Source organism: Glycine max, chromosome 16 (assembly GCF_000004515.6).
Source record: "Glycine max cultivar Williams 82 chromosome 16, Glycine_max_v4.0, whole genome shotgun sequence".
NCBI classification, from domain to species: domain Eukaryota; kingdom Viridiplantae; phylum Streptophyta; class Magnoliopsida; order Fabales; family Fabaceae; genus Glycine; species Glycine max.
In genome coordinates, this window is record NC_038252.2 from 37,056,743 (window position 1) to 37,072,071 (window position 15,329).

Consider the following 15,329-nt stretch of genomic DNA (forward strand, 5'->3'; position numbering starts at 1 on the left):
ATAAGCAACCATTCTGAATTTAATAAATATTGGAAACGAAATTATATTTCTAAAATAACAACAGTATAAAGAATTTGTAAGCCTTCCTTATTTCAACTCCAATAATTCAGACTCTCAATTTAATAATCCCAATCAAGATATTGCTCTTATTACTAAATAACGTTTATCTTTAATTAGGTTTAATTTGTTAACTAAAAACACATGATGATAATAAGCTTTAAGTAGAAACGACAAAACTCGTCCAGTTGAGGACGACGTGCTTGTTGTGTATTATAAAAGCATGCATAATAACCTCTTTTTTCTACTCATAATTTAGTTGCGAGAGGAACTGAAACTTAATCTTCTTCCACTTTGTATCCTTTTATTCTCCCAATAATATGGAAAGGTAAGATGAGATAATCTTCTCAATTCTTTCTTTGCCCAGAAAGTTATGCATATATTGACCTAAAGATATCAACTTACTTGTAAAAAAAGAAGTTATTATTATTATTATTTGTTTAATTAGAACGTTGTACATATCTAACGAGCTAGCAAGTGTTGATTTGAGGACTCTTTCGCAACTTGATTTTGATATTTTTACACCCAGATATTTCTTATTTCTTCCGTCTTGACGCTCTGGTGTTTTAGCATATTGGATCAGAATTAAACTGGACATTGCCCAACAAACGTTTGCCAACTATTTACAAAGTTAGAGATCTACTGTTAAGAAAAACTGTTAATTAAATTCATATTAAAGAAAAGAAGATATATCATGTTAAAAAAATATTTATATCTCATTATTTAATAATGAATATTTAATTTAGTTAGTTATTAAATGAATATTTGCAAACAACTAGTTATAGTATTTAATAAATTTTAGATATTTATTACAAAACACATCATTAATAAATATTTTATATATTTTAGGTATATAAAATGGAGTGTTTTAGTACCTTAACTTAATATATATATTTTTAATTTAGTTCCATAATACAATTTTTTTATCTTATAAAACATGTGATATAATCTTTTTATATTTTAATGTACAATTTCACGTAACCTGATGTTATAATTTCAAACGTGTTATTGAGTATATATATCTTTTGCATGTGTTCTTCATCAGATACACACTTGCCTCACATACAATCCTGGTCCTGAATTTCTCAAAAACAGCATTCGTGTGAAGCCCGATTTAGATGGTCTTGGTGCCCTAGGTGACACTGGTTGGTATTGCATAAGAGCCATCTTATGGACTGTGGACTATGAACTTCCAAAATCAGTGCTTGCATTCCCAGGAGCAATTCTCAATGAAGAAGGTGCAATAATCTCTTGTGGCTCTCCTATGTAACCTTTGATGTAACAGTTTTGGGAACAAAAGGGTGTCTTCGTCTCCATGATTTTGCTCTTCCATTTGAAGAAAGTTTAGGGCATGGAAAATTTTTGGAGGCCTCAGAGTTGGATTATGGGAAGATTGAACCGGGAATGTGGTGTCCAAAGCCAAATGAGCATGTTGTAGAGACAGGGTTTTCTCAAGATGCTTTGATGGTTAAGGAGTTTGCTGATTTGGTTCAAAAGGTTAAGGGGTGTGAAATGAAGCCTGAGAAGACTTGGCCAGTTTTGAGTAGGAAGCAAGACTCAGGTGGTGTTGGATGCAGTGAAAGAGTCGATTCAGAGAGGTTACCAGCCTGTTGAAATTGAAATGAGTTAGATGGAGCATATGTTTTGTACATGTGTTATATATGTACAAAGATGAGAATTATGGCAAGTGGCTTGTAAATTCAAACTCCCAAATTGGTTTTGGTTAATTGTTGAAATTAATTTATGTTAATATGGACACTTCTTGGCATTTATGTTGTGGGTTCCTACAATTGGGGGCAGCATATATATGTTTGTTTGTGGGTAACATCATGAAGTTGGAAATTATTGTTGACTGACAAATTATATTTTTTACAAATTTAAATTATATTTTCTATGCTAACATAAATTTGTGCAACACAAGAATATTATATAAAGTTAGAAATTAAACATTACTTATAATTCTCTTCTTAAGAAATCACAAATGTTTTTAAGCCATGCATAATAACAAAAAACACCGAAGTGTTTAGTCACGCAAGTATATATATCCTTAATTATATATTGAGAAAACTGTCATATTTATTGACTTGAAGATTTAAATTTATCTTAGTCGGTTAATTTTTGCTCAAAAGATAGCTATTTCAGTTTTCTTTACAAGATAATAATTAGAGATTGAACTTTCTGCCTTAAATCAAATCTCCTTCCACTCTAATTACTCAAGTGGCCCATTATCAAGTGCTATGTAAATGGCATGCTGGCGACTGTGATTGTGTGTGACCTTACGTGAAAACCACACTAATTTTCAAATTATCAGATGCTTGTAATGTAATTATTCTAGCTCTTGTCGGTGGGACTTTGTTCCCTCATTCATATCTCATTGTTTTGTGAATGATAGACAGCAACTCACGTAATGTTAAATATATAGAAAATTTCTCTTTCCTGGCGACTGTGATTGTGTGTGACCTTACGTGAGAACCACACTAATTTTCAAATTATCAGATGCTTGTAATGTAATTATATATTCTAGCTCTTTCCTGAAAAGAGAAATTTTCTATATATTTAACATTATGTGATCGAGTTGCTGTCTATCATTCACAAAACAATGAGGTATGAATGAGGGAACAAAGTCCCACGGACAAAATCCATTTTCATCAATTCCATGAGAGATCAATCTATCTGCACAAGTGTTGCCCTCACGATAAATATGACCAACCAAAAAGGACATAGATTTTTCTCAATAAAAGAGATTATTGTCGCATACAAAAGAAAAATTATTTACTCAAGGATCATTGGATTGTATGTGTCTATTTGTGTGGATGAGTGTTTTTTTTACCTGAAAAAATTTCGGAACATTTAATTCCCAATAAATTTTTCTTGACTTTTGATACCTAGAAGAAAAAAATACATATTTCATTCACACCTTACATTGGCTCTATTAACTTGACAAGTCAACATCTAAGAGTTATGATAGAAAAATTTCAAGGAAAAAAAGAAATCCAGAAATATATAAAGAACCACCTAACTCGACTCTATTAAAGACAGGGACCTATCTTTAGGGTGAAATATGTGAATCTATAAACTTGTACGGCATCTGAGTCCCAAGCATGTAATGGAGTAGTTTACCATCTTAAGTTTTGCTCTTGTATAAGGATATTTTAGCTTTAAGTTTTAGTTCCACTTAATGTCTGATTTAGTTTAGTTTTAAAAATCTCTATCTGTCATAGAAACCCAAGCATAACCAAGGTAATACCTCGTAAAGTGTTAATTTACTGTTGGTAATAAAGATTTTTAATATTAATGAATAAAATGTTTACTGTTTCAAAATTTAAGATTTAAATTGTGTTGAAATACGCAACATTAAGCAAAACCTTATATTACTATTTAAATTATTCAAAATTAAAATTTATATATAAACAAATATTTTTTTATTAGTTTTAAATGTAATATTATTTCTATACTAAAAAATATTTATTTATTTATAGTTACTGGTAGAAAGACAGGTAATATGGACCTGTTAATTTTTCCACATCTTTTATTTTTTTAAAAATATTAAAATTGATTTTTATCTTTTAATAATTTACTCTAGATAGTTTTATATAAGAGCCTGTAGAAGAATAATAGTTGTAGTGACTGAGTAGTTTAGAAAGTAATTAAAAGTAAATTAATGGATAGTTTAGAAAGCGGTAAAAGAGTAAAATAGTTTATTAAAAAAGGTAAATCACAAAAAGTACTCCATCCAATCTTAAATATAAGAAGAAAATATAGCATTTTCTTAGTCTGAAGTATAAGTAAATATTAGTTAATTTTACTATATTTAATGTTATAATTTCTAAAATACATTCATTTAATTAATATTTTAATTCCAATGATTCTGTTTTTATTTTCAATATTAAGTTCTAATGAAAGATAAATTAAAAAATAATAATTTTTATTGAGATTGTTACTGCTTATTTAAATTTTTTAATTAGTTTCTTATATTTGATGCTAGAGAAAATATTTTTTTTATTATAGTTATCATTATAGATTATAAATAAAATTTTAGATATAAAAAACGAACATTTATTCCCGGAAAAAGTAAATTAAACTGAAACCAAGAAAGAGAGAGGTGTGTTACCCAATTTTGAAGTGCGAACCAGACAAATTAGCTTCCTCCATTTTTGCAGCTTCAGAATATCATCTTTGAATCTTCCACCTTCGTGCTTTGCAAACTCTTCTTTGTAACTCCCATTCTGATGCCGCAAATCTGATGGATCTATTTCGTAGAACACCGGAAAAATCCACATGTTTTGTTTTGTTTTACACTCAAGGATTTGGACAAGTTCATCCAAACAAAATGTTGAAGATGCATAATTTTTGGAGAAAACAATGATGGAAATCCTGGATTCTTTTATTGCTTTGCGAAGAGAAGGTGTGATCTCTTCGCCTTTTCGCAGAGCTTCATCATCAATGAAGGTAAAGATTCCCCTTTGACTCAAAGCACTGTATAGATTACCCGTAAAACGAAAACGGGTATCTGCACCACGAAAACTAAGAAACACATCATACTTGTATTTTGATATGAAAGAAGAAGATGATGATGATGATGATGCTTGTTGCGCCATAATGATGAATTAATACAGACACCAAACGAGCATGTGAAACTGAATGAGGATATAAACTGTATTTAACAAAACTGTTTCATACCAATAACATTCATCAGGATCAGAAAAATGTCAACTTTTATCTTCAAATAAACAATTATTAACAATAATGATAGCACTATATCTATGCCGTCACCTTTTTTATTTAATTCCCTAACTCAGGTTGTGATTGAATCAACCCCTTTATTTAACTTCACAAGCAAGAGAACCAATAATTGGTCTTCTCCAGCACCCACACGAATTTGTTTTTGATAAGTTTTAATAATTCAAACTTACCTTCGACTATTTATTGGAGGGAAGCTTGAAGAGGCTTAGCAGATAACGGAAACAATGAATAACCTTCTTATCTGTTGGTATGATAAAAAAAATCGATTAAAACCTAAGTGCCAAAAGATAATAAACAAAGCAAATAAAGTATGAAATTTTAGAATTCACAACGAACAATAATATATCACAATGTTTCCAAAACAAACATCTATATCACTAGTGATTGATCCAAATAATATATTAAAATGTATAAATAAAGTAGGTGAACAAAATATTTTTTTATCAGTGGAAAAATAGTTAAACAGGACACAAACAGATTACAATCTTAAGGTCTTTAAACTCCCATAGCATCTGTTAAGACAAAACTGGACAGAGCTGGTGGCGGGTGGGGGGCAAAGTTGAAACACTGTAAGAAAATAGGAATTGAAAATCAAATTGACCGGAATAAAAAAATATATATGACTTTTTTCAGTTTTTATTTTGTTTAGATAAAAAATATGACTTTTAGCGGGTCCTTTCATCTAACTAATCCAAATGTGAAGATACAGTATAAGTTGATTTTAACTTTTGAAAAAAAATTTGATTCATGTTACTTTTTAATTTCTTCATCTATAAATATTTATTGAGAAGTTTATCTAAATTCATACATCTTTAAAAAAAATTCCATGTAAACTTTTGGTTAATTGAAACTAGTGTCATAAGATGATCAATCTTGCAAAAAAAAATTAATATAGCAGTCACATACTAATTAATCATGATAATTGTAGTACTACTTAGCAAAAAATAATGATTGCATCTGTATTTTTATGCAGCTGAGTTCCTCAATTTATTTGTTATTATGAATATATAGTATGTATCAATAATGATGCAAATATAACTTTTTTTATTGGCATGTTCTGATAGAATTAATAATTGGCCAAGGCATAAAATAAGTTCATCAGTAGTTATTTGTACATGAATATTTACTATAAGCTAATGCCAAATGATATGGAAAAAAAAACCCTAATTGATATTATAAACTACAATTGAATATGTTATTAGTCTCTCTCTATATGTATTATCGGTAGTGCTTTTTTAAATTTTGTTATTTTTAATACTCATAAATTTTTAAAAATTATTTTTATTAATTAATGATATGTTATGTATCTATTCATGTTACATGGTATCTATTTTGAGATAAAATGATTAGATTGTACTCTACGTTACATAATTAACAATAGAAATTATTCTTAAAAATGTTAAAATTTACAAGAATTAAAATTAGCAATTTTTAAAAGATTAAAATCACATTAAATTATATTTACAAAGATTAAAGATTGGAGTATATGGAATTGATCAATAGCCTGGAATCCTTGCCAGCTGCAACTGGTTCACATTAGAGCGACAAAATCACTTTGCATCACATTAATTGCATATATTTGTGGGCCGCATGATCATAATGTGAAAGACTTGGGTAACATCGAAGACTTGAAACTGTAGTGCGAATCACGTGTTTTAGAAATTCATGCATGGTATTTCTGATGGCCTTAAATTAACAATTTTTAAAAGACTTAAAATACATTAAATTGTTTTATTTTTTGGAAGGCTTACATTAAATTGTATTTACAAATAGTAATAGAAATTTATTTCACCTTTATAAACTAGTAATTAATGAAGGATGAAATTGAAGAGTCTGAGATAATCTGTCACCTTCCTTAGTTTATCGGCACAAGATTAGAGAGGCAAATCAAGACAGCAATTGCATTTAATGTGGGCACATGACCATGACCATAGACTTAAAAGTATTGTGAATTAAAATTAAAATTGAGTTTTATCTTAGTGATTGACGTAGAAATAAAAGTCCATATGACAGGTCAATATAAATCAATCAAAGGAAAATTTCAATTCCAATTAAAAAATAACACCAAAAATAATTTAAAAAAGTACGATTTTTGTCCCCTTATAATCATATATATAATTAATAATAAGAGAAATTCATCCACATTTTACACAGGTGGTTGTCTGTCACAATCAGAGTTCATTCTACCGCCCTTTTAAAAGAGTTATAAAATTTTCAAAACATTAGTATTTTATATTATGAAACATCTTCATAATATTTTTTTAATTTCATTGTCTTTCATTTCAGACACTTTTTTCTTTCTTTCTTTTTTATCTTTCTACATGATATATATATAATATTTTCACGTGTAAAGAAATTGTATACAATTTCTCTATATAAATAAACCAAAGTTTTATGGTGTCAACAAGCCAAGAATCAATTGTGATTCATACTAACATATATTGCATAGCTAGCATATCCATCAGGGAAAGCAAAATCCCCCATGGCCTCTCCCTCAATCTTCAATTCAGAATCCGATGAAGATTCCTGGGTCATCCAAATCAACCAGTTGGTGAGTGAAACCAACCTCTCAATCTTGAACAAAATGCCTGTGTGCATATACCAAGTCCCTAAATCATTGAGTTGTGCCAAGCCAGAAGCCTTTTCCCCACAACTTATAGCCATTGGTCCTTATACTCACTTTCATCCAGACCTCTATCCCATGGAAAGGTTCAAAGTTTTTGCAGCCAAAGGGGTCCTAGATCACTTCAAAAAACATGACTTCAAACAACTAATTGAGCAACTCCGCAGCACAGGGCAATTCATCCGTGCTAGTTACCACAAATACTTGGACTTCAAGGAAGATACCTTATTATACATCATAGCCATTGACGGTTTGTTCTTATTGGATTTCTTCCACAATTATCTCAATGAGGAAGTGTCTGGTTCCTTCATGACAGGATTACAAGACCAAGTTCAGCTAAGTGGTGTGAAGCTAACCAAGGATGCCATCATAAGGGACATCATCATGGTGGAGAACCAAATTCCAACCTACATCTTAGTGAGGATCTTGGTGCTTGAAAGCTCCAAACCTGCTGATTCAGTTCTAGAGTTCTTGGGTTCAATGCTCTTGTCATTCTGCAAGAAACACTCTCCACTCAAGGTAACTCACATCCCCACAGATTCTGAAGCTGTCTCTAAGCATTACCATATCTTGGATCTTATGTACCATTTGGTGGTCTCTCACCCTGAAAAGTCTGAAACACCAACAACACCTGATCAAAGCGAAGGTATGTGTAAATACCATAGGAAAAATACTAAGAATACACTTTTTTGCACACACTCTTTTATTGATTAAAATTTATTAAAAATGATATAAAATTTTATAATGATTCTCTTTTTTCAATTTTTAATAAATTTTAACAAATTAAAAGAAATTAAAGGAAATATATTAGAGAGTGTATTTCTAATACTCCTTAAATTCCAAAATAATAGAAAAATTATTAGATACTATGAAACTATTATATGTCTCCACTAGTCTTCACACGACACAATTGTAATTATTCTTTCTTGCAAAATTGAAAAACTTAAATATATATCACATGGAGATCAATCAAAACCATTGAGACTATCTAGCTAATAATTTTTCTTGGTAATAATGACTCTACCACAGGTACTTCTACACTTAAGAAAAGCTCAAAATCTGAAGGCACAGCGGCATCTAATCACTTTAAGAAAGTTAAAAATGTACTATCATGGACACTAGAGTCTGCAAAAAAGCTGAAGGACGTGAATATTCCGCTTGTGCAACCTATTAAACGACACATAGATACAATACTCAACATGTCCTCACACCTTGAAAGTCTTTCATCACACCCAAAACTTTCTGAAGAAGAAGAGGCTCCTGTGGTGGTCAACATCCCTTGTGTGCGTGAGCTTCACTCAGTTGGGGTCTATTTCCAACCCGTGGAAGGTGGCAACATGGCCATCGATTTCGACGAAAAGAAGGGCATATTTTACCTCCCTGTGCTCAAATTGGATGTGAACTCAGAAGTGATAATGAGAAACCTTGTGGCTCATGAGGCCTTGACCAAACCAGATTTTCTAATCTTCACAAGGTACACTGAATTGATGAGAGGCATCATAGACACTGTGGAGGATGTGAAGCTTCTCAAGAATGCAGGGATCATAGATTCAAGTAGCTCTCTCAGTGTGGAAGAAACTGAGGAACTTTTCAATGGAATGAGCAAATCCATTGGACCAACCAAGACTGAGAAGTTGGATGAGACTATTAAGAAAGTGAACAAGTACTACCATGATAAGAGGAAGGCCAACCTCTACAGAACCTTAACTGAATATGTGTACAATTCATGGAAGCTCTTCACACTTCTTGCCACCTTTGTGCTCTTGGCGATGACAGCTCTTCAAACGTTTTGCTCGGCTTATGATTGTCCCAGTTATTTTAGACCCAAATAAGGTTTTCATATGATGAATATTCTTAATGGTTTCAAGTGTATAATGTTTCTGTAAAATTATATATAGCGTTACCTATACCTTCCTAGCATATGCTATTATATTCATGCATGTTATTCAACTGAAACCATCTATTATATAAGATTTCTATTTTCTCTCTTTTTGATACATGATATCTGCGCCTTTCGCCATTTCAAATTAACAATTATAGAATATGTTATGCAACTGAAACCCTAAACTACGGTTAGAAGTATATACACTGACTAACTTGTAATTAGTTTGAAACTTGTTAATTGGTGTAATAAATTGCTAAATTAAATGAGGTGAAGTTTAAAAAATATTGTAGAATATGTTTTGCTATGATTATGAGTAATTTCTCTCATACCACGAGGGATTTCTCAGTTCTTCCAAAAATGCAGATTTGTAATACATCTAAAAATACCTGAAGGTAGGAGCAAGACGACACTAGCTGGGTAAACTACCTACCATCTCTTTATTTTATTTGTAAGGATGAAAAGGCTTTACCCTTTTTTGGGGTGAATTAATATGAGCCACAAGAAATAAATGATAGTTTAATATTTTCCAAACTTTAATGACAAATGTTGGGTAGTTGATTTTTCGGTTGCATTTTTTAACTTTACAATGACAAATATCGAGTTTTACATTATATCATTATGTCAACAATTTTTTTTTTTGACATAAAATTAATATAAGAATTTCTTTCTTTTGACTTGCACTTGATCTCAATAATATGTTATTTGGTTAAAGGAAGTGCCTGTCAATTTGTGAGACTTAGGTATAGACTTTAATTATTTAATAGGATTTGTGTTTACTTTTAAACATATTTATGTTTAAAAATAAGCACAAACCCTATTAAGCATTTGTACTTTGAACATTGCAAATTAAGCATTTGTTTATTACTTTATTTGGTTTTATTTAAATGCAATAAAAAAACATAGTAATTTAGATTCACCCATATCATTTGCTTTTGGATTTTATTATTTTGCATACTAATAGTTCCTCATTATTCTTGAAGATACACCACAAGATGATGATGAGGTAGGGTGCTTGTATAAGTTGACTCCTTTGATTGATATAAATGCAAATGCAAATGAAGGAACATTGTGTGCAAATGAATTGAGGAGCACCAAAAGGATAAAAGTAAAAAAAACTTCTGCAATTTGGGATCACTTCAAAGAAGTGAAGTTGAAGAATGCATAGGACCAAGAAATGTTAGTACGTACATAATTATAGAAGACATATGTAGCCATTATTAGTAGTGGATCAACCAGCCATTTCAAAAGGCACTTAGATTATGATCACCAACAGTCCTATGTACAAGAAGCCTGCAAAATCAATGTGGATTGTTGAGAAGCAATCGGGGCCAAGTGTTAAACATGGGCATAGGAGACAGCAAGAAGCCATTCAATTGTGCACTGGTTATGGTGGACGAACATACTACTTTACTCTGTATTTTGAAGGAATAGGGTTTTATGTATAGGATGAAATGTTGCAACATATCTTTTGAAAAATTAGTGGATAAACATTAAAGAATGATTGCACTGCAGTTTATGAAGTCAACCTTAAGGGCTATAATTAAGTTAATCACCATTAAGGTTTTGTTTGTTTGAATATATGTTTGTAAAATATGTAAAATGATTAAAACGGTTTTAGTTATGTGTGAATTGATCTGCCGGCCAAAATATAGTTTGGTAATATGGTAATTGTGTTTGAATTGACTCCGAAATTGGGATGCCAAATACTCCAATCGATCTACATTATAATCCTAACCAATTGAGTTGCCACATTGGAGTGTTTGTTATTTCAATATAATGTAGACATTGAAATAATAAACACTCCAATTTCAATGAGCAATATAATTATTATAACTTGCTAACATAAGACTGACATATTCTCAAAACATAAGACTGACATTTCAGCAAACAATAAAGCTGAATGAGTATCAATTAAATCCTACTTTAAATCTCATCCGTTTATATAATAAAGTAAAACTAATTAATACTACTAGTACTTTAATGTGACATATCATGTTTAAGATAGGAGCTTAGACAAAACTTCATAAACTCTCTAATAAAGATGGCCCCATCTCTGTTAATAAGGCCGTAATTGGGGCCCGCTGACAGTTTCATTTGAGTGCAAGATATTAGACCAAATTATTGTGAGAGTGAATCGCAGGATAACGTGGTTCAGATGTGTGCATGATATTGCCAAGTGAAGTGAGGAAAAGGAGGGATTGGGTGGAAGAAGTAATTAACTACAGCATGTTGTCGGAAGATGAAGAAAGAGACAAGGAAGAAAGGATCCATGAAAAGAAATTGGAACAAATATAAAGTAGACAAAGAATTTTCAAACCTTTCTCACTCTATATTGATTTAAGTTCTTTATATTAATGGTTAGGTTGGAAGGCAAAAATGGGAAACACGTGCCATTGAAAGCTTTGATTAAACTTGTTTGAATGTTTACTATAGTTGTGCCATAGGTTTTTTTTTCCTTCATAGCACATGCAATGGACGTCTTACCCTACTCACCAGGCCACAATTTATTATCTAAACACAATAATAACCTTTTGTCAATTATCTTTAGTAAAGTGAGACAAAGACCTAAGATGTACAACATGTACAGTCGCCATTAAATCTTTCATCTATATAATACATGTAATCATTATTATATCTTCGCGTGTGGTTATATTAATCAATTATCAACTGGATTAGTCCTTTTTTAGAAGAGGTAAAACTTATTTGAGTAATTTCTGTTCTTAGGAAGATTAGTTTCATGATGTTTAACTATGAAAAGACATCGTTTTCATCCTACATGTTAATAAATATTATTTACAAAACAAATTTTGTTCAATGAGAGTAATGATAAGGTTTGAAATTTACGTGGGGTGTGTTGGAGAGTAAGTTAATCTTGTGATCTTGAGGTTGAGGTCTGGTAGGTGGAAGGCCATATATATGGTTCTCGTATTATTTTTATCCTAAAATCCACAAATAAAAAAACTCCACCAATTAGTAGCACTTCAAACATTTTCTTGTTAAATATTAATTATTCTATTTCTTATTTATTTAATAAATTGTATTACTAATGTTCTTTTTTTACCGCGCGTCACTAATCATTTAATACATTCTGTAAAAAAAGTCATTCAGTCTGTAATATGCTTTTATAATACACATTTTATAAAATAATTTATTTTTCATTATTAAGTATTAGGAAAATGATAGTGGGCATTGATGATTTTTTTTATTTGTTTATTTGAACTCATGTATTCATTTGGTTATTATGCATTTATTTATTATATTTATGAATTTTAAATTTTAAATAGAGATACCATATACAAAAAAGGAAATGTTGTATTTTTAAAAATAATTAAAGTTAAAAAGGAATAATATTTTTACAATTTAAAATATTTTAATATGAGTATTCATAATTATTATATCATAAGCTGATAATAAAAAATATTTTTTAAGACATTTTCGTAATATAAATTCTGTTTTTTAATGGGTCAATGAAAATATTTATTATTTTAATTAATGTATTTAAATTATTGAATAGTCTTTTGAAACATGTATTTAATCTTTCCCCCAAAAACATGCCACTTGACTGTTGTCATATCTAAGATATTTTTTAAATATATATTATTTTAAAAGTTATAGTACTAATGAAAATATTTTACTTCAATTCGAAATATATTATTGTAACGTAATATTTTTAATGTGTACTATTTGAAATATTGTAGTACTAATAAAAATATGTTCACATTTACTTTAAATAAGTTGTTGTAGTTTAAGAAATTTAATTTAGTTATGGTTCATTTTTCGTTCAATATTTTTTTAATCAATTGTATTTTTAGTTCTTAAGTTTCATGACCAATACATATAAACAATTTTTACATATCTTTTTTTTAAATAAATTTTTACATATCTCTTGTACTCATATTTCTTTTTTCTAGAATTTTAAAAGTAATATATTTTATATTTTAATTTTATTATTATTGATATATATATATATATATATATATATATATATATATATATATTTCGTTAAGACTTATATTGAACATACTTTTTACAAATAACAAAAGTGACTTAAGTGTTGTCATATTTAAAATTATAATACTAATAAAAATTATAATTAAAAATATTTACACTTTAATATGAAATCTATTATTATAAAGTCAAGTCAACCATTTTTTCATTGGCTTATCCAAAAATTAAGTCAACCATATTTTTCCTCTAGCTTTTAAAAGAATTGAATTTTCTACAATTCTTATTTTGAAAACAGTTATTTTTGTCCTTTAAAAGATGTTGATAATTTTTTATTAGTTGTGTCTTCTTCCTTTGATTCAGTATTCAAAATTCTTTCACAAAGATGTCTGCTCCTCATTCTTGTCCATATCTCCCTCAGCAATGGCTTGGTTTGTTTGTTTGAGAGCTATATACGGCTCATGAACGAGGATTTGACCTCGCCTGGGTCCAGTTTTGGAACCCCGCCATGGTTGAAATCCCAAAATTCGCCAAGTATACAAATTAAGATTCCCATGGCATTTGTGAAGATGGGTTTTGGCTATGATAATTCAAGAAACATTTACAAGGTTGTTTCTATGGTTGTGAAAGCACAATCACGGAAAACAGAAGTGAGATTCATTGCTTAGGCGACAATTGTAGGAGAAAGGTTGCAAGTTGGTTTGATTTTCTTGATGGACAGTACGTCAAAGGCACACTTAACAGGATCGCAACCCTTGACACTGATAATCCTAATCAGTGTCAAATTTATTCATTTGATTTAAGGGATGAGAAATACAAATATTTGTTGCTTCCTAGTGATCTTAATAAAATCAACCCTCTCACTCTCTGCATGGATATTTGCCTTAGTCTTTTTCATTATCACATGAGAAGCGGTTTTTCTTTTTGGCAAATGAATGAGTTTGGAGCTGCATGTGGTGTCTTGGACTCGATTAATGCTGAATTTTACATGCTGGTCCCTTCAAATTTCTGGTCTTTTTTTATCGGCAATACCAATGGTGGATATCTGAAAACCGCGATGTCCTCTTTCTGGCAAAGAAGAGAGGTTCTGAACTTATATTGTATAACCAGCAGAGAGATAATAGGGTAGAGCGTATAGAAATTCCCTTCAAAAAACTTTGGTTGCACTCTACAGATTATGTTCAAAGTTTGATTTTTCCTTATTAATCTAATTAAGATTCTCCTTATGTGCAATATTGGCTTCCACACTATTGTAGAGTGTCCAACTAACCAAGTAAACAAAAATGACTTGTCTTCTTTGTTATCCCTTTTCAAATTGTCTTGTTTCTTCAAAATAATATGGTTTTCATAATTTTTATGGAGTGAATTCACACTTAAATATTAGTACAACTTTTATGCATAGTCATTTTAAATCAACAGTACATAAATAACTTAAGAAGATAACTTAAGAAGGGAAGGCTGAGAAATTAGATCAGTAAACAAATGAGAAGTGGTGAAAACGATTTCTCAGACGACAAATATAGAACCACGCGCCTGTAGGATCCGGCCACGTTCTAGGCTTTGGACTTGCCGATCTCTACCTTGGACCCAACCCCACCTCTGGATCAAGAATCTAACCATCAGCCTTTAATTTTGTCTCACTCAAGTGCCTCTAACAATACATTTTATCCTAAAATAAGTAATAGATTTTAATCATGTGGGTTTCTCCCTTTTATTTAGATAATATTTTTTTAAAATTTATCTTTGAATTGAATTTTTTTCATATAGATTATATTTATAAAATTTTATATTAATCTAAAATTATTTTTTTATCTCATTTATTTAAATTAAAATCAACATAAAATATAAATTATTTAATTACTTAATTATTGATATTTAATTTTAACAAAATTAATACAAACAATTTTAATAATATACAAATATAATAATTTAATAGTTGAATGAATAAAAATCACAGTTATGAAATGGAATAATAATTACTTAAACTATACATAATTTGATATTTTCTCTTAAATGATATAATAATAAATCAAAGCTATATCAATATAATTTAATCATTTTCTTTATATATATATA

At 29.8% G+C, this 15,329-nt stretch overlaps 2 protein-coding genes across 2 annotated transcripts; one reads left to right on the plus strand and one right to left on the minus strand.

Annotated features, from left to right (window-relative positions):
* Nucleotides 1-923: 923 nt before the first annotated feature.
* On the minus strand, nucleotides 924-4,808 carry LOC102665858 (TMV resistance protein N). Its single transcript, XM_014768580.3, has 2 exons — nucleotides 4,169-4,808; nucleotides 924-1,664 (listed from the first exon to the last, which is right to left on the minus strand). Exons 1-2 carry the CDS (start codon nucleotides 4,653-4,655, stop codon nucleotides 1,657-1,659), a joined length of 495 nt encoding a protein of 164 aa, XP_014624066.1. The 5' UTR covers nucleotides 4,656-4,808; the 3' UTR covers nucleotides 924-1,656.
* A 2,280-nt stretch (nucleotides 4,809-7,088) lies between these two features.
* LOC100803197 (putative UPF0481 protein At3g02645) lies at nucleotides 7,089-9,420 on the plus strand. The gene is made up of 2 exons (XM_003548226.5): nucleotides 7,089-8,069; nucleotides 8,453-9,420. The coding sequence occupies exons 1-2, from the start codon at nucleotides 7,283-7,285 to the stop codon at nucleotides 9,253-9,255; spliced, it is 1,590 nt and encodes a 529-aa protein (XP_003548274.1). The 5' UTR covers nucleotides 7,089-7,282; the 3' UTR covers nucleotides 9,256-9,420.
* Nucleotides 9,421-15,329: the final 5,909 nt, after the last annotated feature.

Excerpts from the sequence above, each read along its gene's own strand:
- LOC100803197 (XM_003548226.5), top strand. The coding sequence starts at position 7,283 with ATGGCCTCTCCCTCAATCTTCAATTCAGAATCCGATGAAGATTCCTGG. Across the intron at positions 8,070-8,452 it reads AACACCTGATCAAAGCGAAG|GTACTTCTACACTTAAGAAA; the intron begins GTATGTGTAAAT and ends ACTCTACCACAG.
- LOC102665858 (XM_014768580.3), bottom strand. The coding sequence starts at position 4,655 with ATGGCGCAACAAGCATCATCATCATCATCATCTTCTTCTTTCATATCA.